A 21822-nucleotide genomic window follows, 5' to 3' on the forward strand; every position below is an offset into this window, starting at 1 on the left:
TCCCAGGTTAGTCACCGTGAAAGTAATTATTCCCTTAATATTGGTGGCATATAGGGTGACCACATGTCCCGATTTTATAGGCACAGTCCCGATTTTGGGGTCTTTTTCTTATATAGGCTTTATTGTCCCCTACCCCCCTCCCGATTTTTCACATTTGCTGTCTGGTCACCCTAGTGGCATATGTAAAATGCATTAGGTTTTCTCAGTCCAGTTCTTAGTGTACAGGAATCAGTACAGTGACACTCTCAATAGAGAGGCCAAAGACTGAACGATCGTTCAGCATTCTGATCCCCCATGACAAATTCTGTGCTTCAGTTAGATCATCCGCAGAGAGAGAAAACAAGCTGTTGATGAAAATGTTTAAGGCAGTGCTGCCACCATCATTATACATGGAAATTGTACCATGGCTCCAGGGCACAATTAGTGAAGCCATATTTACTAAATCATAGCTGAAGAATGATGGAAAGAACAGTAGCCTCTTATTTTTGCCACCACACGGAGTCTGCAACGTTTCGTGCACGGCTGGATATTAGGCTTTCGTTAGACTGAGCAATACCAATGTCTGGCCATAATAAGACAGCTGGGGAAGGAGTTTAGAATTAATGGTGTGACAATCAGATTCGCAGAGACTCTACTTAATAACTCAAATACAAGAAGAAAGCCAACGGTCAAGTAAACATGGCTTCTTAGCATATGTTGGTTAACTTATTTGCCATCATTTCATTTTAAAATTCTTACTATGGTAAGTAAAAATCAGTGATTAGCAGAGGATTTTAGATGGGTTTCTGAGGGTGTGCCAATAACTCCAGAGTTATAGTACGCTGTTTATAGTTTACCTTCAGCTGAAGCTCCTTGTATCTTTTAGACATTCTAATGAGTAACTTGTCTTCATTTATCATAGCAGGTTTCTCTTGGTAGTACTGCACCATGGCTTGTGCAGCCTCAGTGTAAGCCATTTCGAGAAAGGCCTATCACAAAAAAGAAGAAGCTGGTAGATGCTAGACAATATGCAATGAAAGAGAAAAATGTGGCACACCAACTTTAGTTCATAATATTTTTAAGAGAAATTTGTGATAGTAAATTGTAAAACACAGGAGTTTAGAATAGCCTGCTCAATGAAACAAGATTTCCTTAGGCCCAACTTAATGATCACTTTAGATAAGCTATTACCAGCAGGACAGTGGGGTGGAAGGAGGTATTGTTTCATGATCTCTGTGTGTATATAAAGTCTGCTGCAGTTTCCACGGTATGCATCCGATGAAGTGAGCTGTAGCTCACGAAAGCTCATGCTCAAATAAATTGGTTAGTCTCTAAGGTGCCACAAGTACTTCTTTTCTTAGAGCCACGTAGCTTTTCAGCTTTGGAACTGAAATTGTGACCGTGAGTATTTTGATCAGTCTCCATTTATTTAAAAGAAAATGAATTGTCAATTACAAAAGATGAGACCCTACTAAAACCAGAGACGAACAAACCACCTTTAGCAAAAAAATAAAAATGACTTTAACTAAATCTTTCTTGGTATATGAAAGACTTAATTCACTTTCTTCCCCTTTTCTCAGTCATCTTCGATCTTCGTGGTTAGTTGGTGAAAGGAGGCAAATACTGTGAGAGGTGCTGCTTTTGAGATTTCCAACTGAATTTTGCAGACTCAGTAAGGATCCAGACTTTGGTTTGCAAGACAAATCAAATGTCGATAAGTTAGGAGACGTGTCCGTCACCATCAAAAGCCAGAAAGAATTAAAAATCAGAGTGATGTTAACAAGCAGGTTTATAACAATTTCAATAAAAATATATTCTGATGTGACTTTAGCTTAAGTGGCCAGTGTAAACCCATGAATGTAAATTTACTGGATTTTAAAGTATGGTTATGAGAAGACTATAAAAATCAGACATATCCCACTTCAGTGATTTATTTCCATACAGTTTTGATCAGTTTTCCATTTAAATACAACATGAGATTTTGCTGACAGCCAGCATGAGGAGCTCAACCTGTGATCTAAAAATCCAGGTTGTGCTTTGCTTTCTGCATCACCAAAAATGAAGATTCTGTGGCCAGTGCTCAGCTAGCAGTGGGTGATGAATGAAGCAGAATAGAATACAACTCATTCTTCCCACAGCTAAATCAGCTCTGCAGTGATGAGTAGAAAAAATAAATAGCGCTATGAAAATACAGAGGGAACTACTAAGGGTAATAGAACAAGTCAAAACTATTCCAATTTCTGAAATGATAAAGAAGCATTTTTGCAAAAATGTTTCACTTAATACAACGTTTTCACCTATTTTCGCCAGTTAACAGGCAATCAATGACAGCCACAGCTGGAACCCTGATCACATTTTAAAAACAGCCCTTTGTACCTTAATAGCACGCTTTGCATATTCAAGCTTCTATTACGAAGAAACAGCCTTACACAAAGATTAATACATCTCAATTAACGGCACAAAAGGCAACATACCTGATTAGTAGATTTCATGAGGATATAATTAGTGACTTTCCCAAAGGGAAGTCCAAGATTAATGACATCATTCTCTGTGCAGCTTCCTTCAGGGAGATTGCAGATGTGTACTACTCGGCCTTCGGTGGATTTCCTTTGTGGGAACTAAGAGGAATAAACGTGTGTACAGAAGGTTTGATAATACAGCAACTAGGTAGGTTTTTGCACAAATGAGATTTCCTAATCAGCACTAAAATAATTAAAACCATACTTCCTTCCTTTTAAATGTTCTCAACCTTATAGTTTTACATCAGACCCAACACGTCTCAGTACATTATACAGCGATAGAAATAAGTTCAGATGAGGAGACTACAAATGGGATAATCATGGGCTGCATTTAAATCCTTCTGCCTCTAACTTAGACTGAATCACACAGGGAGTAAAATGAGCCCTGTTTAACTTTTAGGGGAGTCACATGTATTTCATTTTGCAGAACCTACAACCTTCCCCCTTCCACCATGACAATGAAACATACTGCGGAGTTTCCTCTTGGGGCCCCTTTTGAACACAGACACCGAACAGAATTCCCTAATTGGGCTGGCACAGATTTCAAGCTGACAGCATGGTAATCGCTTCGAGATAGTGGAAATCTATTCTGAAATGCAGAGGCAGTTTCCAAAGCAGTCTCCTGTTGCCCATACGTGGAAAAGAGGCTTTACGCTCCCTGTTCAAAGAGGCATCGAGATATGTTGAGAGATGTAAGTAATGTAACCTAGCTAATGCTACTCGGAAGACCTCTCACTCAGGAGATAACTGGGGATGTACTCTGGAGTACATCTTTTGCTATGTGGTGAGGGCAGGTTTTTCCCAGAGAAGTAACTCTGCCTTCAGTTAGAATGCGCAGTTCAAAGAAAGGTGCAAAGCAATTGAGCTAGTAGGATCAAGTTCACTGGAGCCACCACAGATGTTGGGCTTGTCACCTGAGTTTACAATTTAGAAAGTCAATGTTGCCCAATTTGCTCCTCTGATCCATTACCTTGCATCCATGCTTTAACCGATTACCATTGGTTTGTTTTTGTTTTCCATTACAATGAAATATAAGAGTAACTGTACAGTGCACTACTTATTATTTAGTTGTATTTTAGGTTGCCTAGACACTAGGAAATGAGTGTTATTGTGATTCTATACCTCACCACTAGTGCTGGTCAAACACCACTATTGAATTATTGAACACATTGTGACCTTTTTGAATAAATCAACTATTTTTTTCCAATGGATCTCCAGAATGGAGAGCTCCTTTAATCTGTTCATTGTCACTCATTGCTTTGTCTTTAGAACAGAAAAGAAAATCAAGACGTTTTACAAACGCACTCGCTTTGCAATACCTGGCTTTTCTAGGCAGATCCTTTTGCATTATGAAAGCTGAACTATTGTCAAGTTCCAAATATTCTCTCCAGCAAACAGAGAACTAAAGGCCTGATCCTGCAAGGTACTAAGCACTCTCAGCTCCCACTGAAGGAAACAGAAATTGAGTATGCTCAGCATATTGTAGAAGCATGCCCAAGGGACCAAAACTGCTATGAGAAGTATTCATTTTTAAATATCTAAATATATTTCCCCTTAAATTTTCAGGGATAATCCAATGTTGTTTAACCTAATATGGATGTCAAGTGCCTGTATCCTAGCTTTTTCGAAAGCTTGAGGTCTTATGCATTATTTGTATGAAACATATTGATAAAAAAGACTTGCATCATATCGATCAGCCAGAAATTTGTCTTGGAATCTTAGACATGTTAAAGGTATGGTGTATTGCCTTCTATGTATTGCACTAGTGCCTAGAGGCCCTAATCTGCATCCATTCTGCTAGATGCTCTATGCACACACATGCACGTATATAGTAAGAAACAGTCCCTTCCCCAAAGAGCTTACAATCTTCTCTCAGCATGGTCCAGTTCAAGATCAGCAATTCTGATTTACCAGAGAGTTTTAGGGAAAGCTCAAGTCTCATTCCTGATTGAGGGCATATCTACACTGCAATCCTGGGGCATGGTTGCAGTTTGAGCAGACATACCCAAGCTAGTTTTAATCCAGCTAGCTCTGGTTACAGACTAGTGAAGCCACATAGGCTTCAGCATGAACTGTACAAGCCCACCCGGGACCCTGGATAATTACTCAGATGGTTAGCCTGTGCTGCCAGGGCTTCACTGCTCTAGGACCTGAACTAGGCAGATTAAAGCTAGTTTAGGTATGTCTACTCGAGCTGAAATCACACTCCATGGTGGCAGTCTAGACATTCCCTGAGTGACAGGATCTCCCTTTGAAACTGACATTGGAACAAAGGAGAATCTTGCACTTTGGTGGCAGGACAGAGCTGGGGCTGTGTTGCTGTGATATTTTGGTTTCATGAGCCCCTCTCTACCCCTTGATAATTGTTTTGTTTTGTTAAAAGCCAATGATCAGGTTGTCACTGCCAACATTTCAGGATAATATGATGCTGTATATTCCTTTTAGCAGGCACAGTCACTATAGAGATATACTAAAATAGCCCTGTTTGTGATGCTTTTGGAAAGTTGCAACTTGAAACCATGCAAAACTCAGAAGGGTTTGGGTCTGGTCATGAATGCAGACTGTGTTAATTGAAAAGTTATGAAGGTTCATGAACTTGTCGAGCAAACGTGGGCAGATGGATAGCTTTGTATTCTACATTCCTGTGAACTCTGTAGTTGTGTGTGGTTGGGACTAGAAATGGGTCCACCTGAGCTTTGATGGGGCTCAGAACCCGAACTCAGTATCAGAACCCAAACTCTGTATCTAAAATCCACAACTTGGTAAAAAACTTTCTACCAATTCAAACATTCAGGCAACAATCACTGTTTTAAAACTTCAATAGTCAGCATTCAGATAAACAAAGATATTATTGTGAAATTCTTTTTTTTCTTACTGTTAGCAGATGGTATACTGAGAATGTACAGGGCTTGAAGGATTTCCCTCTCCTACTAGTTTGAGGATAAATTCAGCCAATGAGGATGAAAAATACCTGTTCTGTCATGCATGCCAAATCCATACCCTACAATTTAAAGAAACAGCTGTGTACTGTTGATTAGGTATGGTTTTCAGCAGCATTTTCAATCAACTTTCTTTACAATCCATTTCTACATGTAATTAACCTATAGATCTGGTCAAATACCATGACAAATTTGTTGAATAAATTATTTGATGCATACCTGTGAAATTCAAACAGTACTAGCCAAATGCTATTTCACCATCATTAAACACTTCTCCTGTATGTTTATTATATCTCTTTTCATTTCTTAGCTTCACTCTATACTTTCTCTATCCTTCCTATAATTGATCATGAGGACTTTCCCACTGGAATTTTTTCAGCACTGCTTTCCTGTCTCTGACAGCTGATCAGAAATAGAAATTTCTGTCCCAAGGGAAATTTTGATATTTCATTTTTCCCCCATCTCAAATCAGGACAAAAAAGGACAAAATGCCAAAACTCTTCACCAAAATTTTTTTTTGAAATGCCAAAATGTTTTGTTTCATATCTGTTTGATGTTGAACTGCATCCACCTGCCCTACCACAGTGCCTCCTGGAAATTGTAGTTTGGGTACTTCGTTCCCCCATTGTCCTCATTGGGCCGGTCTTCCCAGCCAGATGACATCTCGCATGATGCACAGCTGCAGCTTGTTGGGGGCTGGGGGTGGAAGATCACAATGCATCATGGAAAAGTAATCTGGCCAAGAAGCCCAACACATAAGGGAGAACCTGAAATATAGCTCTCAAGACATACTGTGGGAGCTCAGGCCAAAACATTTTATTTCAATATTGAAATTTCAGCAAAATAGACATGTTCCTGTAGGAAATGTCGATTTTGTGCATCATGAAAACATGAAAGAAAATTTTGGACTAGTTCTACTCCTTCTACTCTAGTTTTCCTTTCCCCCTCCATCTTATCTTTCTTTCCTTTTCCCTACATTGTAAGTGCAAGTTCCTACCTTATGCTATATTCATCTCTCCTTTCTTCCTCTCAAATCTCTCTCATCATTGTATTTCTCTTCTTTTTAAATTTATCCCATCAATATCTCTCACCCAACCCACCCACACAAAGACATCCACATACCCATGCTTGTATCTCTATTTATATTTCCAAGTCCTAGCAGCCAACAGGCTACATCTATGAGCTATGGACTAATATGTACATTCCTCACTGATTGGGGCAATTCTCAGGTAAGAAGCCAACCCTTGTCCCCAGCTCCTGGAAAAGGGAAAGATTCTTAGTAGGGTGCTGTCCTTGGACTTTGCTCAGGGCTGGGTGAAATGTTGTCATGGTTGGATTAAAACCCCATGGAGGTTGATAGGTGTGAATGTATCCTTCAGTTAACATAACCATACGTGCTGACTCCATGGGTGCTCCGGGGCTGGAGTGCAAATGTACCCGCAGCTCAAATAATGCTAAAGGGAAAAAACTCTCTGGGAGGCTTATTTGGCTCAAGTCAACATTACAGCTCAAACGAATGGCTTGGAAGAAAGAGAGAAAGGGGGCTTACAAGCAGCCAACTTGGGTGACCTCTGATGGTGCTGCAGAATTTACTCTCCGAAAAGAGATGGAGTTATCCAGACCTAATACAGGTCTTTGACATGCGGTTTGGAGCTAGCCATTAATTTAAGCTGGCCACGGCACAGCTACAGAGCTAGAAGGAGAGGGGAAAGAAGAAACCCCATCTGAACTGGCAGAGAACCTGTATTCCTGACCTATCTGGATACTGCCAAGGCCTTCCAGGATAGACTGGCAATGAGCCAATCTACAGCTGCTCAGCTGGACTTATAGATCAAGATCAGCAAAAGGAGGCCAAAGACACTCCGAGAGGCTGTGGAAATTGCTACAGAACTTGAATTTTTTTCAGGTAGCAATTCACCAGAAGAGGAAGCAGCTGCTGGTGAGGAAGACGGAAGCTGAGCATCATGAGCCCTGTAAATTACAGTTCTGTGTCTGATACGTATGATGAAAGAAAGGATTCAAACCTGTCTTGTGACCGTATGGAACGACTGGAACAAATGATAAATTTGGTTTGTAAAAGAGGGAGATGGGCAATAATAATGCAAAAATGAATGGGAAACAGTTCAGTTAAATGCTGGGACTGTGACAAAACTGGATTGCTATAAATGTAAGGTGGGCCAAGACGGCCTACTGCAAATAGTGAAAGCCTCTCTCCCAGTTCAGAAAACAGGGGGACGCCAAATTGACGAGGCAGAGCTTGGAGGTACAAGGATCAGCCCCCTAGCTTTTGTTTATATTTGGGCAGTTAAACAACACTAATGAGCGTTTGGCTATTGAGCGTGTAATAGGATCTGTGATGTGTGCAGAGATAACTGACATGGACTAGATGATCACAGTGGGACCTTCTGGCCTTAGAGTCTATGAATCTATAAAACTCAAAGCTTGCTAATGTTGTGCCAATATTTTAAAAAGGTAAACAGGGTGAGCTGGGTAATTATAGGCCTGTCAGCTTGACATCAATCCCAGGAAAAATAATGAACAGTTGACTCAAGAAAAAAAGTGATAAAGAAGGGCAATATAGTTAATGCCACTCAACATAGGTTTATGGAAACTAGATCCTGTCAGATTAACTTGATATATCTTTTTTTGATGAGATTACAAATTTGGTTGATTAAAAAACATAGTGCTGATGTAATATACTCAGACTCCTGAAAGGCATTTGACTTGGTACCACATGGCATTTTGATTAAAAAAAACTAGAATGATACAAAATTACTATGGCACACATTAAATGGATTAAAAACTTGCTAATTGACAGATCTCAAAATGTAATTATAAATTGGGAATCTTCATCATCAAGAGAGTGTGTTTCTAGTGGGATCCTTCAGGGATTAGTTCTTGGCCCTACACTATTTTAACATTTTTATCAGTGACCTGGAAGAAAACAAAACCACCACCAATAAAGTCTGCAGATGGCACAAGGATTGGGGGCATGATAAATAATGAAGAGGACAGGTCACTCATACAGAGTGACCTGGATGGCTTAGTAAGCCAGGTGCAAGCAAACAATATACATTCTAATAGGGCCAAACGTGAAGTTGTACGTCTATGCTCAAAGAAAGTAGGCCATACTTACAGGAAGGGTGGGGGTTCTATTCTAGTAAGGAGTGATTCACTTGTGGGTTATGTTAGATAATCAGCTGAACATGAGCTTGCAGTGCAATGCTGTGGCCAAAAGGACTCACACGATACTTGGATGCATAAACAGAGGAATCTTGAGTAGTAATAGGAAGGTGATACTACCTTTGTATTTGGCACTGGTGTGATTTCTACTGGAACACTGTGTTCAATTCTGGTGTTTACAATTCAAGAAGGATGTTGATAATTGGAGAGGGGTAAGGGAATAGCCATGAGAATGATTAAAAGAAAACATGGGATGAGTGAAACACTCTGAATAAGGTAGGAACTAACTCAAATCTTCATCCCGGACTCAAAGAGGACTTAAGGAAGTTTAGAGACGGTTAAAGGATGACTTGATCAGAGTCTATAAGTACCTACAGACAGAACAAAAATTTGAAAGTGGCCTTTTCTATCTAGTAGACAATGGTATAACACGATTCAATGGATAGAAGCTGAAGCTAGACAAAACCAGACTGGAAATAAGGCACAAATTTAACAGTGAGAGTAATTAACCATTGGGACAACTTACCCAGGTTTGTGGTGGATTCTCCATCACTGATAACTTTTAAATCATGATTGGAAGTTTTTTCTAAAAGATATGCTCTAGTTCAAACAGGTATTAATTCAGGGCAGTCCTATGGCCTGTGTTATACAGGAGGTCAGACAAGATGATCACAGTGGTCCCTTCTAGTTTTATCATCTGTGAATCTCTGAACATCCCTGGCATGAGCAAAACGAGAGCACAGAAGAATGACCATATTAAAACAAACAGGGTGACGTTTCTGAAGGTGATAACTCAAAGCAAATAGGAATGAGATGGGAACAGAATCAGCTTGGGTTTCCAAGATGCTTTTGACACGAGCTCAGTAGACTAGTGCATAACAAGCTGCACATAAAAACACATTTGGATATTATTTATATTATAGCAGCACTCAAAGTGAATCTTTGACTTCCCTATTTTTCACCCTACCTTTTCTATGTTTCAACTTTAACTCCCATCTCTTTATATTTTTATTATTATTGTTAGCCCTTTTAAATTTAAGAATCAATTTTAACCGTAGCTTTTATTTGTATTTAACATTTGCAATTTTCTAACCACTTGGATAAAAGTTGAGGTGACCCGGGTGAGACTGTAATAGGGGAATATTTTTGGCATGTGAGAGGAACGATGAATGCAGGGAAGAGTTACAGTGTGAAATCATGGAAGGGTGAACAGGGATGTGAACTTGCTGAAACATTACTAATGGCACTAGCTCAAGCAAGTAGCACAGAAAGTTTAACTAACAGAAAACTAGTCCTATAGAGCACATGTTCTCAAACTGGGGGCTGTGACCATTGTTTGGGGGGGGGGGAGGGGAAGTGAACAGGTGTCAGGGACTTGCACCCATCCTGCCCATCCCATACTCCTAACTAAGGGAGTGTCCCAGTGTGGGGAGGATTGAACACCACTGCTAGAAAGTACTGTATCAAAAGGATTAGATGTTGCTCGTAGGGATGGGTGAAACATTTTGAATAAGGTAAGAATTAACTCAGATCTTCATCCCAAACTCAAACTGGACCTGAACCTCTTTGGGGTTTGAAAACATTCAGAAAACCATTCTCCTGATTCATCCACTCCAGGCTTCAACTGGAGCACACAACAAAAATAACCATAGTTGTGTAAGAAAGTCCAACTCAACCAATACCAGAAACATGTAGGAGGTACAGGTGAATTTGAATAAAGATCTGAAATTGTAGTTGCTTATCCAAAAGGGACCTTAAAATTAGTTCATTGTTGATTTGAGTAAGTATAGTCTGTTTCTACAATTAAATCAAGGAAGAAGAGATTTGGCTTATTATACTCACTTTTACTCCAGATGTAGGAGAAGAAAATGTAGGACCTGGCTGACCAAAGGATCTTGTTGACACAGTGGCATAAGATGAGCCAGCATTCGATGGGTAATCTAAATAATGGATTATACACACACACAGAGTGAAAACCTTGACTTGTATTAACTGTATGTATGTGTCTAATTAAAAAAGACCACTTCTAAATAAATCAGAATTATTCACGCTTTACACAGAACTACAGATTGCTCGATACTACAGCAAAAAACACTAATGAAAAGAAAAACAAATTCATACTTTAAAGGTACAATCTTGCTTTCTTGGCTTTAGTTCTTCCATAAACTCCTAGCACAGAAAGCTTAAAAAGGGACCACTTAGGATGAAATTTTACCAAAAAAAAAAAGTGTTCATTATAAAATTACTTTCTTTTTCATTTTAATTTGCATACTCATTATTAATGAATATTTAAACAACTCACCTTCGATGCCAGAAGGGTTGAAAACTGATGTGCTATTTGGAGATGAATGCAACGCTGCCTCTGCTGAACTTAACGTGCATTGGATGCCAGTGCTGAAAAGGGAAAACAGAGCTTTACTTCAAGAAGCAGGAATATAACAAAACACAATATGTCAAAATTTCAGAGGCCCAGATTCAATCCTCATATAAATCTATTGAAGTTAGTGATGTTACACCAGCATGAATTTGGCCCAAGATCTCTGAAACAGTACTTACTTTTCTGAGAAAACCATACATTTTTGGATGTGAAGATTTCCTTTAATGTGCTGATCCCAGTCCTATGTTGAAATAAACAGGACATGACAGATAAATGTATAATAGAGGCTGTTTTTGAAATCAGCTTATTTCATATACTAGTATATGAAATAATTTAACTTTATAGTTTAACTTTATAGTTTAACTATATTTAACTTTATAGTTCATGGAAAAAACTTGGCAAGAGAATCTGAGGTGTGATTCATGAGGTAAGGAAGAATACAAAGGCTTACTGTATAAGAAGGGTACTAAATGGAATGATTCTAGTTCTACGTGGATTTTCATTCCATACTGACATCAATTCACAACTTGTAAGTAAAATACTATAAATGGATGTTAAAAAGACTCCAGCTCCCGAAAATCTTCTATGCATGACTTTTCTCAAACAATTAAGTTTATGAGTATTAAATCAGTTAAGTTAATGTAGCTGAAGGCCTCATCCTGCCAGATGTTCAGTACCATCAAATTCCATTAGTGTCCATAACATTTGAAGGTTCTCAGCACCTTGGGCAACTGCGACCCTGCTCATAAAAATGTTCTGGTTTTGTTCCAGTGTGAAGCAAAAGCAAATGTCAAGACCTCAAAAAGTTGGCTCAAAACAGAACTGTTGTCCTCCAGGCAGTCCTACAAAATTATGTCCTCAGTAACACCCAGGTAACTCCACTCAAGGTCGAAGGGGGTTACACAGCTAGCATACGTTTGCTTGCAGCATCTGTATTACTAGTGATGATGCACAAGGAGGAAAGGACCCAGCTTGACTTTCAGAGACTAGTTAGAGTTTGCGGGACTGGTATTTAAAAGCCAACATAGTCAATTTTACTTGTAAAGCAAGCAAGTTTGATATGATATTAGTGAGACAATCTGTACAGAGAACTCCACAAGATGAATTTAATTGAATCACTTTGCAGAGTAGAATCACCTCTTAACGCATTAGAATCACTTACCTTTAGATCAAAGATTTTTCTGTCACACATTGTGCAGATGTGTGGGAAGTGAAGAGGGGCTATGCCATGAAAGTCATTTAGCTCATGAGGCTGAAGAGATCTCGTTGACAAGTCAGATGTGTTTGCAGTCAACTCCTCATTCTGCCTCATTCGGGAACTACTGAAACTTGGTTTACTATTGTTAAGTCTGTGGAAAGGAAGTGTAGTCCCAGCACCAAACTTTGTGTCAGGTGTCGGTTCCTCAGGGTTGTAGAGTTCATTTCTTATTTCATACTGCTGACCCGTGGACGGCCACAAGTTGCCACTGACCATGAGATCAGGCTTGTTCTGGCTGGAGAAATTAGAAGCATTTTCCCACTGGCTATTTGCACCTGCATTATGTACCCCAGGGCCTGCTTCTCCTTTCTGACTCACAGTTTGATGAGCACTCATCTGTGGCTCACCAGAAAAACCCAAAGATTGTATTCCCGTTGGATGTTGTCCTTTAGAATTGGGACCATAGAAGTCTTTCTGAAATCCAGGCTGACTGTCGTGTTTTAGTTGGCCGGAAGGACCAAAATGACCCTCATAGGGTACCCCTCCTGAGGAGGAGGAGACTGAGTGAGACCCACTGGTCATGAAGCTGTGCTGACTGCCCTGGCCTACGTCAGCTGTGTATACTTGAGGGGCAGAGACATTTTGTTTATTGTAGTCATAAAATCCTCCTGCAGCAGACGAGTGGCCTGCCTTATTTAGACTCATAACTACAGCTGGTTGGCTGGACGTCTGAGACATTACACCTCCAAAGGGGTGCATGACAATAGCATTTGTGTTTTGATTCTGCATGTTCCCAACTGGCCCCATGCTTCCTCCTGGTACCGCTAAAGCTGGATTCTGTGCTGGAAAAGGTATTCCACTAGATGGAAATCTAGTATTGGCGATCACAGGTCCTTGCTGAGGTCCTCCGGCATGGCCCTGGGGCGTGTTAATCATGGACGGATGTCTTAATTGATTAAACAGCGGCTGAGACATGGCCACTTTGGAGAGAACTTGATTCAGAACCGTTGCAGCTGCTGTGTTGCTGGTGACTGCTGTCTGAGCCAATTTTAGCCTGTGCAGGGTTAGCTGGGCTTGTAGCTGAGCGAGCTGAAGACTTGTGGGAGAAGGAAGCAGCGGATTTGGAGTGCTGACAGAGAATGGATTTTTGTCCAGAAGCTTGGCCGCACTGAAAAGGAACAGGAGACGGTTTTGTTAAATTAATCTAAAAGTTAACAGCAGCCCCTTCTTACCATAATGGGACCTGAGCTAAGAAGCTACATTTTCTAAACTTGTGGCGGGCGAGATGGTGGTTTATGACACAGTTTAATGGTGGTTTAAGCCATCTCTCTTAAGTGTCTAGTGCCATATTCATTTCAATTAAAATATCATTAGGGAGATCAGTGGTGCAAAGATGGAAAAAAACGCCACGTTTATCTAGAGTCTGATCTACTAGGGTTGCCAACTTTCTGACTGCAGAAAACCGAACACCCTTGCCCCGCCCACTACCCCACCCTCTCTGAGGCCCCACCCCCACTCACTCCATCCCCCTTCTTTCCATCACTCGCTCTCACCCACCCTCACTCACTTGCTCATTTTCACTGGATGGGTGAGGGAGGGGGTGAGGGCTCTGGCTGGGGGTGCAGGCTCGGGCTCCAGGCTGGGGCAGATCGTTGGGGTGCAGGGGGTGGGGTGAGGGCTCCATCTGGGAGTGTTTGCTCTGGGGCGGGGCCAGGGATGAGGGGTTTGGAGTGTGTGGGGGGGCTCAAGGCTGAGGCAGGGAGTTGGGGTGCGGGAGGGGGTGTGGGGTGCAGGCTCTGGGAGCGAGTTAGGGTGCAGGAGGAAGCTCTGGGCTGGGGCAGGGGGTTCTGGGTGGGCTCCGGATGGCGCTTACCTGAGGCGGCTCCCGGAAGCAGTGACATGTCCTCTGGCCCCTAGGTGCAGGGGCGGCCAGGGAGGCTTTGTGCACTGCCCTTGCCCGCAGGCAGCTTGGTTCCCAGCCAATGAGAGCTGCAGAGCTGGCGCTCAGGGCAGGGGAAGTGCGCAGAGCCTCTCTGGTCTAGGGGCCAGAGGACATGTTGCTGCTTCCCAGAAGCCATGTGGAGCCGGCGCCAGCAGGGAGCCCGCATTAGTCCCAGGAGCCCCATTGCACCGCCGACCAGACTTTTGACAGCCCGGTCAGCTGTGCTGACCGGATCCGCCAGGGTCCCTTTTCGACTGGGCGTTCCGGTCAAAAACCAGACACCTGGCAACCCTAATCTGATCTGAAGCCCACTAAACTCAATAGAAAGACTCTCATTGACTTCAGTGGGTTTTAGATCGGGCCCTTCGTTCATTTAAAGTATTTGTAGGACTCGTGACTGGATTTATATCTGACACACAAGGTGGGTGAGGTAATATCTTTTACTGGACCAACCTGTATTGCATTTATATTCACAGCAGCAGTGCAAGCTTTCCCAGACTGTACCAAAAATTTGCATCCATCTCAACCTCAAAAAAAAAAAATCTGCCCGGGTTGAGACAAAATAATTTCCTCACCATAACCCATTCAATCCTTGCCCTCTCTGCTGAGGCAGCACCATTTATGATGGTTTTTTTGTGACCTGGGCATGTGTTCATTAGGAGGTGGACCAAGACTACTAACTCAGTCTATCTCAAGCCCCCAAGAGCCCCAAGGTAAGAGCTTTTGGCCATGAGTACAGTTAGGCTGTAAGTTAGAAGAAGGTTTCTACCTATCAGAGGAGGGAGCCTCCCCAATAGGAGTTGTGGGGGCAAGACACCTAACTGGCTTTAAGATAGAGCTTGATAAATGTATGGTTGGGATTATATGACATGGTTCCCACAATAACAATGGAGTGGACTTGATGACCCAGAAGGTCCCTTCCAATCCTATGTTCTTATGGTCACCAATGAGCCTAGATTCAACCCAGTATTCTAGCAGGGACATTATTGTCCCCATCACTACCCCCCGAGCCACCTATTCTTCCCGTACTGGTTACAAAAAATAGTTTAAAAAAACCCCTTGAAACAACCAAAACCCATTGAGACAAACCCTGTTCAAGAGGTACCATCATGGTTTACAGACCCCAAATGAAACCACCCTGTCCCCAAAATGGCATCCTCTGGCAATGGCAATTGTCCCTCGGAGAGATCCACTTGGAAGCTGGGAAAGCAGAGATTTAACACGAGGAGGTGAATAGTTCCCCATGACTGCACTGTGGAGGAGAATGAGAAAGACAGTGCCTGCAATCTTCCCCAAAGTCAGTCTAAAAGGGCTTCACCCACAACAAAGCTGTGGAAGTGAAAGCAGACAACAGTTCACACTTATATAGATTTCCTGTATAAACTGCTTTACAAACAGACTATCTGGTGGGTAAGGATTGTCCCTATTTTACAGATGGGAAAACTGGGGCAGGAAAGTCAAGTGGCCTGCCAAAGTCAGGAGGGGAAGCTACAGTCAGAGCCAGGATGAACAGATGCTCAGACAACCCCTCTCCCTTGAAATAGCTGTGCGGTCCTAGGGAGACGGTCAGTCACTCTCTCTCTCTCTCTCACACACACACACAATTTTGTAAAGTCTGCACATTTTAATCGCAAGGTATCAAATAATTCTACAATCTCACCAGATCAAAATCAAGGTCTACGTGATTTTCACCCCAGCTAATGTTCAACATATACCCCTGTTTAAATAACTTGAATGGGACTCCTAATGTGAGTACACTTATGCATGTGCTTAACAGCTTTCAGGACTAGGGCTACAGTGGAGTGTGTTATTCAGAGCTGGAATGCTTCACGGTCCAAGGGAGCCTTCAGGAGAGTTGCGAGGGTGGGAAAGAAGGGTACTTGATGAACTTGAATTGGAGGCTCATCCAAATGTAAGGGCAGTATGAAAAAAAAAAAAGCATAAAGGGAACAGCCCGGAGAGAAGGTTGGAGGGAGAATATGTAGAGGAATGTTATGTTCCCACACAGATTAGCTACACATAATAAAAAAAAAGCTAAATACCACACTGAACAAAGGGCAATACGGTGTTAATTGAATAACTGAGTAAGGATATAAATTACACACACAAAAACCTACATTAAAATAATGTTAAGGTTGAATAGTCAAGCACTCAAAAGTTAGGAAAGGTCAGAATTAAGATTGCTTGTAGAACGTTAATTCTGCCCCATTGTACATATGCATTGTGATGCACTTTAGCTACACAATCACTAGTTTTATAAAGACACCACACTGCCTGGGATCAAGCAGCGGGAGACCTGAGAGTACAGGACAGTCTCACTGCTTTCAGTTCTTGTGCCCAGCTCCAGAATGGCTCCCAACAGGGAGAAGAAGCTATTGCAGGAAAAGTTCTGCTCAGCTCCCACAGTGGAGCATGCTCAGGATTTTCATGGGTGCAGCATAAGGCTTCTCTCTGACCCCAAGGTAACCCACCTGCTACATTTCACATCCTTGCTCTGAAACACGGAAGCACTAGACAGACAGTTGTGCGAATTTTAAAACACTGGCCAAACAATGCATTTTCCCCTAAGTTTCTTCTTGGAAAGAGCTGAACTGTTTTTGCAGACGCTTAAAAACAAAACCACAAACCATCACCTCTGCCTATAACGACCATCCTGTGTCCTTCCAGGAGATATGCACAATCTCTGGAGGAGACTGCTCAGTGGATGTGCATAAGATGGTATCCTCTGGCCACACTCCCTCTATAAGCAGTGCAAGCCCCGGTCTGGACAGAGCTTAGCCCTTAGGATCCTTAGAGTCAACAGACTTGGGCTGGCAGAGCTCACAGTGGCTCTCTAAAAATTGTTATCTAGACAACGCTTTGACGTGGCAGCTTGGGTTCTGAAGCCTAGGCATAGGGGTGGGCTTCCAAGCCTCAGCCCCAGCCCAAGCCGCAATTTCAAAGTGCTGTCTCCACAGCTATTTTTAGAGAGCTAGCTCTGATCCCGCTAACCCATGCCTGTTGACCTGAGCTGGGATGCTTGCTGAGGACTAGACTTCCCCTTACAGGCCCACAGCAGAGCAGTGGTTGCATCTATTTTCCACCTCTGTCATGTCACCCTCTTTTCCTTGCCAGAGGCTTCTGCTATCAAACACCACAGATAATCCAGGTGGGTGAGGTAATATCTTTTATTGGACCAACTTCTGTGGGTGAGAGGGACAAGCTTCCGAGATAAAAAATACTACGTCACTGACTTTGCCTCTCTAATATCCTGGGACTGACAGGGAAACAACCACCCTGCATACCACAGATAATCAACACATTTCAAATGGCTGCTCATCCTTTCAACTATTACGCACGATGCTAAGCTGTTGAATAAGAGGAATCCTGTCCAAGACTCATTTTATCTGTCCTATAAAAATATATTAAGTTTCAATTTCAAAGCAAGAACTAACCATCAACTACAATGCAACATTTGCTGTTAATAATTGGCTGATTTATAAAGATGTAATTAATTTTGATGGCTTGTCAGTATGTGACATTGTAAAAACACAAATTAATAAAATATCTGGTTCAATCTAAAGTACAACTAAAAGAAAATGAATGGGTTTCATATTTAACGTTAAATGTCCATTAGCAACTGCAGGGCACATCTGTCTCCAGGGATATCAAACAGAGGTTGGACAAGTATTTTATTATGCAACAGAATTCCCTGCCAGTAGAATAAACGCATATCAGCAGACTTCAGATTTGTAGTGCCTTTTATTTTATCTTATGGTGGTTTTACTTTCTATTGCTCATTATCTGACCTGATTTTATGGTAGTGTTTACTCCAGATTCGTTTGCAAAAGGAAGTTACTTTGCAAGCATGGTCAAAATATTACATGTGCATACAAACAAACCCAATCCCGTGAGAGGCTAAGCACCCACAAATCCCAAGCGGATGTCAACAGGATATGAGGTTGCTCATTACATTACAAAAATCAAGGCCACAATTAGCAAAACTGTATTGCTTTAACATGCAGTGAAGTGGTAGAAAACTAGCAAACATTGTTATTACCACCTGAAAATTAGACACACTATTACGCCTAATTACATACTATGAAAGATACATTATGTAGCTGGCATCTGGAATATTCTTATGTTATGCTACGTGGGATTCACTAAAATCAGAACAGTGTCATTTCTTAGCTGCTAGTCCATCCTGTATACTGTCAAAGCAATAAAACCCTTTTTAAAACTGCTTTATGAGCATAAAGACGCATTGCCTAGTAGTCTTAAAATAAAAACTTGAAGGGCTTGTAGTTCCACTTATAATTCTTTGAGATTTTGGAGATCCAGATGAATGCTGTTTCTAACGGTTTAATCCCCGGTGCTGAAAGGACGTACAATAGCACATACACATCAGAGCATTACCGCAGCTGCCATGGCTTTGTAACAGCTCCTGTTAGACACCTGGAACCAGTTCTCAGGGGAGATGGTACAACCATTTGCCTCACATGTTCTCAAACCAGGCCCCAAAAGCAACGGGTACTCGATGTGCCATAACTATAGCAGTTACTTTGGGACCGCTGCTAACACTGCCCTACAGAATATTCTACACCATAATGCCCTGTTATAGTGATTCTCTATCAGTGGGCCACGCAACACTCAACGTACTCTGTGGAGCTTGCTTTTGTCACAACAGTGAAGCATTTGTCCATTTTAAAGCAGGACAGGAGGGGAGACAAAAGTGGACAGCAGAGATCTGTGCAACGTCCTCTCTCCCTCCCCTTGCGGGGCCACACATCGGGGGAGGGTCCCAGAGCCGAGGCTACTGCCTGAGCCCAAATGTCTACACTGCCATTTTACAGCCCTGCAGCCTGAGCCATATAAGCTCGAGGCTGCTGACCTGAGCCAGCCATGGGTGTTTTATTGTAGTGTAGACATACCTTCTGTGTCTGTCTGCAGAGCTGGAGCAAAGAGGAGCTGTGAGATTAAGTCACCAGTCATCAGCAGCTGCTGCCATCCCTGCCTAACACTGTTTAGCAAGTGAAATCATGAAGGAAGGTGCAGGGGAGGGACATGGGTTGCAAGTTGATTCTGAACATTGGCATTTCCAGACTTTGGAATGCTTCATGTTACAACCTTAAAGTTCTTTTAACACAGTTCCCTCCTCCCCTCTGTCCTGCTGAGTTCCCACCCCCTCATCTTCCTTAATGGGATATTTTTAAATGCAGCCAATCACTGTAGTTAGGACTGGGAAGGTGAGGCACTGGCATCCAGGTTGGGAGGAGGCTGTAGATTAGGAGGCTGAGAGCAGCTGTGTCTAGGACAGGATCTTTGTATTTAAAAAGCAGTGCATGATAGGAAAAAGTTTGAGAACTTGTGCTCCCCTATGTAATATGGGACATAGGAGTGGTTATGGGACCTGAAAAAGAATATTTTATATATATATATATATATATAATCATTTTATATTTTGTTTCTCTGTTTCTACAATCTGAGCAAAATGTTTACATTTATGACTAGTTCTTGGCAGCACAATTTTGCAATCAACTCCGAGACACAGATTTAACCAAATATTAAAGATTTTATAAATTGTATTAAGATTCTGCTCAGCAAAGATGTTTTAGATTAGTAATGCACCCTACTTACACAGAGAAAGAGAGAGAGAGACAAAATAATCCATTTCCTATACATTTGTTGCTGACAGTATTGCCAAACCTAATTGTTCAAAAATCATGAGATTGGAGATTAAAAACTAATAGTTTGGGGGATTCTTTTTATTTCCCTTCTGGTTTTTAACATCTGGGATATGTGGGTCACATTTTCCATTTTTTCCCCTACAACCATGAGGTCTAGAAACCTTTAAGGAAAAAAAACCCCAAACAATCCCAAAACCAAAAAACGAAAGTTGTGATTCTCACATACACATTCATATGACTCCAGGAGCTGAGGCTTTAAGAAACACATCAAATATCATGAGATTCACAATAAAATTGCAAAAGCCGGCACAACTGTATTGCTACTATTTAGTTCAGCCAATCTGTTATCTCTGTAACCTTTAGCATCCAGGAACAGACAGTAACAGAGTTGTCTGTAGTTAGTATCTGGACACCTAGATTAGTTGAATAACCCTATCTATGAGAGCGATGAAAAGGCTAAATAGAAAACATGTCCATTAGAAGACTCAAAGAATATGTTGATTGCTTATTCAAAGCCAAAATTGCTCATAAAGTGCAGTTTGGTAAATTATCCTTCTATTCTATTTTGAATTACACTTGTGGAGTGATTGATTTAAATTATGCTTGCTCATGCATGTATTTGGACTGTTGCACCTGGTGTGAGTTTAAATAGATTAGGCAAAGGTACTGTGCTTCAAAGGTGTGCAAAATTTAATCTGTTTTGTGGAATTCTGTATGAAAATTTTACATCTTCTGTGATTATGCATATGAATCTGGCATTACATGTAAGTTTGTTGAGATGACATTTTTTCCAATCGGAACATTGAGAAAACATGAATTTGTGAAAATTTCCAAGGTAAAACTTGTTTTCACTTTAACAATATAATTAAAAAATGAGCATATTTCAGTAAAGTTTTCTGAAAATAATGATCCATTTAGTGCATTTAGTGCATAAAAATAAACCAAAACGACTTAATATACAGGAGTACTCTAAAACGATTTCTATTTTGCACTACTCTTTAGTTATGATAATTTATGACAGCTGTGTATGTCAGAGTATGCTATTTTTGGTAAATTACAAGTCTTGTCTGAATCAATTTTTCTAACATAGCAAGCAAACTTGTAATTCTTCATTCAGGACTATGTACATGGTGAGTTTGAGGACTTTAAAAAAGCCATTTTTGAGTTATCTGAACACAAAACATTATATTCTGTTAAAAGTAGGAAACATATCTTCTCCCCAATGCTTCATTAGTTCCAGAACAGCTGGACTAATGTTTCTAAACTTTTTTAAAAAAAATATTCACCATTTGGCGGAAAGAGAAAAAAAAAATCCAACCCCATATTATCTACGAGGAGCTAACAAAAATCAATAAGGTCTTAGGGCCAAACCTTGCCTTCAGACAAATGTGCACAACTTCAGCAATCTTCCGTGAGCGTCTTTGGGCACACGAGGGCAAAACCTGTCCCCTAGAATTCAAAGAGCTCCACAACCATACCTATAACAGTGCTGCAATTAGGGTCACAAGTAGAGCGATGATAAACCCCAGTAATATAAAACAGATTAACTAGTAAAATCAAGGTTTATATTCTTTTGTTCTTCTAACCCCCAGAAAATGTAGGGTTACAATTAATTGTTAAATAAGCTCACCCCTTTCATCACTGAGGAGGCGTACTTTGGTGAAAAGGTGTATGGGGAAACATTTGTCTTTTGTCTGAATTATACTCCAGGATCCTTTTTTCCTCAGAGCTCTATGATGAATATTTTCTTTGGTTTTTGCAGGAGGATTTGCTGGGTCAGACGATGTTTGGACATTTGCAGAAGGGAGGGGCGGGAACTCCACCTTGATTATTTAGGTTCTGAAATCCTGTGCACCAGAGGTTTTCTTGCTGAGCTTTGGTCAGAACAGATAAAAGACTTAGATGACGTTTCACAGTAAAATCAGTTGATTACAGGGGCACTGAAAATCTGACCTGCTTTAATGCATTTAAACAATGGGGGCATAAATCCTTCATAATCCAAATTCTACATTAAAAGCC

General features: G+C 41.2%; 1 protein-coding gene across 4 annotated transcripts in view; it reads right to left on the reverse strand.

Moving 5' to 3' along the window:
- RBM20 (RNA binding motif protein 20) overlaps positions 1-21822 on the reverse strand; it is a 164594-nt gene that overhangs the window by 21568 nt on the left and 121204 nt on the right. For 3 of the 4 annotated variants that reach the window (XM_048856271.2, XM_048856272.2, XM_048856269.2), the window contains exons 2-7: positions 12160-13363; positions 11177-11238; positions 10923-11014; positions 10463-10560; positions 2454-2597; positions 837-968 (exon numbers count right to left, since the gene is read on the reverse strand). In XM_048856271.2, the coding sequence (XP_048712228.2) occupies positions 837-968; positions 2454-2597; positions 10463-10560; positions 10923-11014; positions 11177-11238; positions 12160-13363 (1732 nt within the window). Of the gene's footprint in view, positions 1-836; positions 969-2453; positions 2598-10462; positions 10561-10922; positions 11015-11176; positions 11239-12159; positions 13364-21433; positions 21678-21822 lie in introns of all 4 variants that reach the window. The other variant, XM_075131079.1, reaches the window with a different exon arrangement.

Source organism: Caretta caretta, chromosome 7 (assembly GCF_965140235.1).
Source record: "Caretta caretta isolate rCarCar2 chromosome 7, rCarCar1.hap1, whole genome shotgun sequence".
In the NCBI taxonomy this organism is placed as follows: domain Eukaryota; kingdom Metazoa; phylum Chordata; order Testudines; family Cheloniidae; genus Caretta; species Caretta caretta.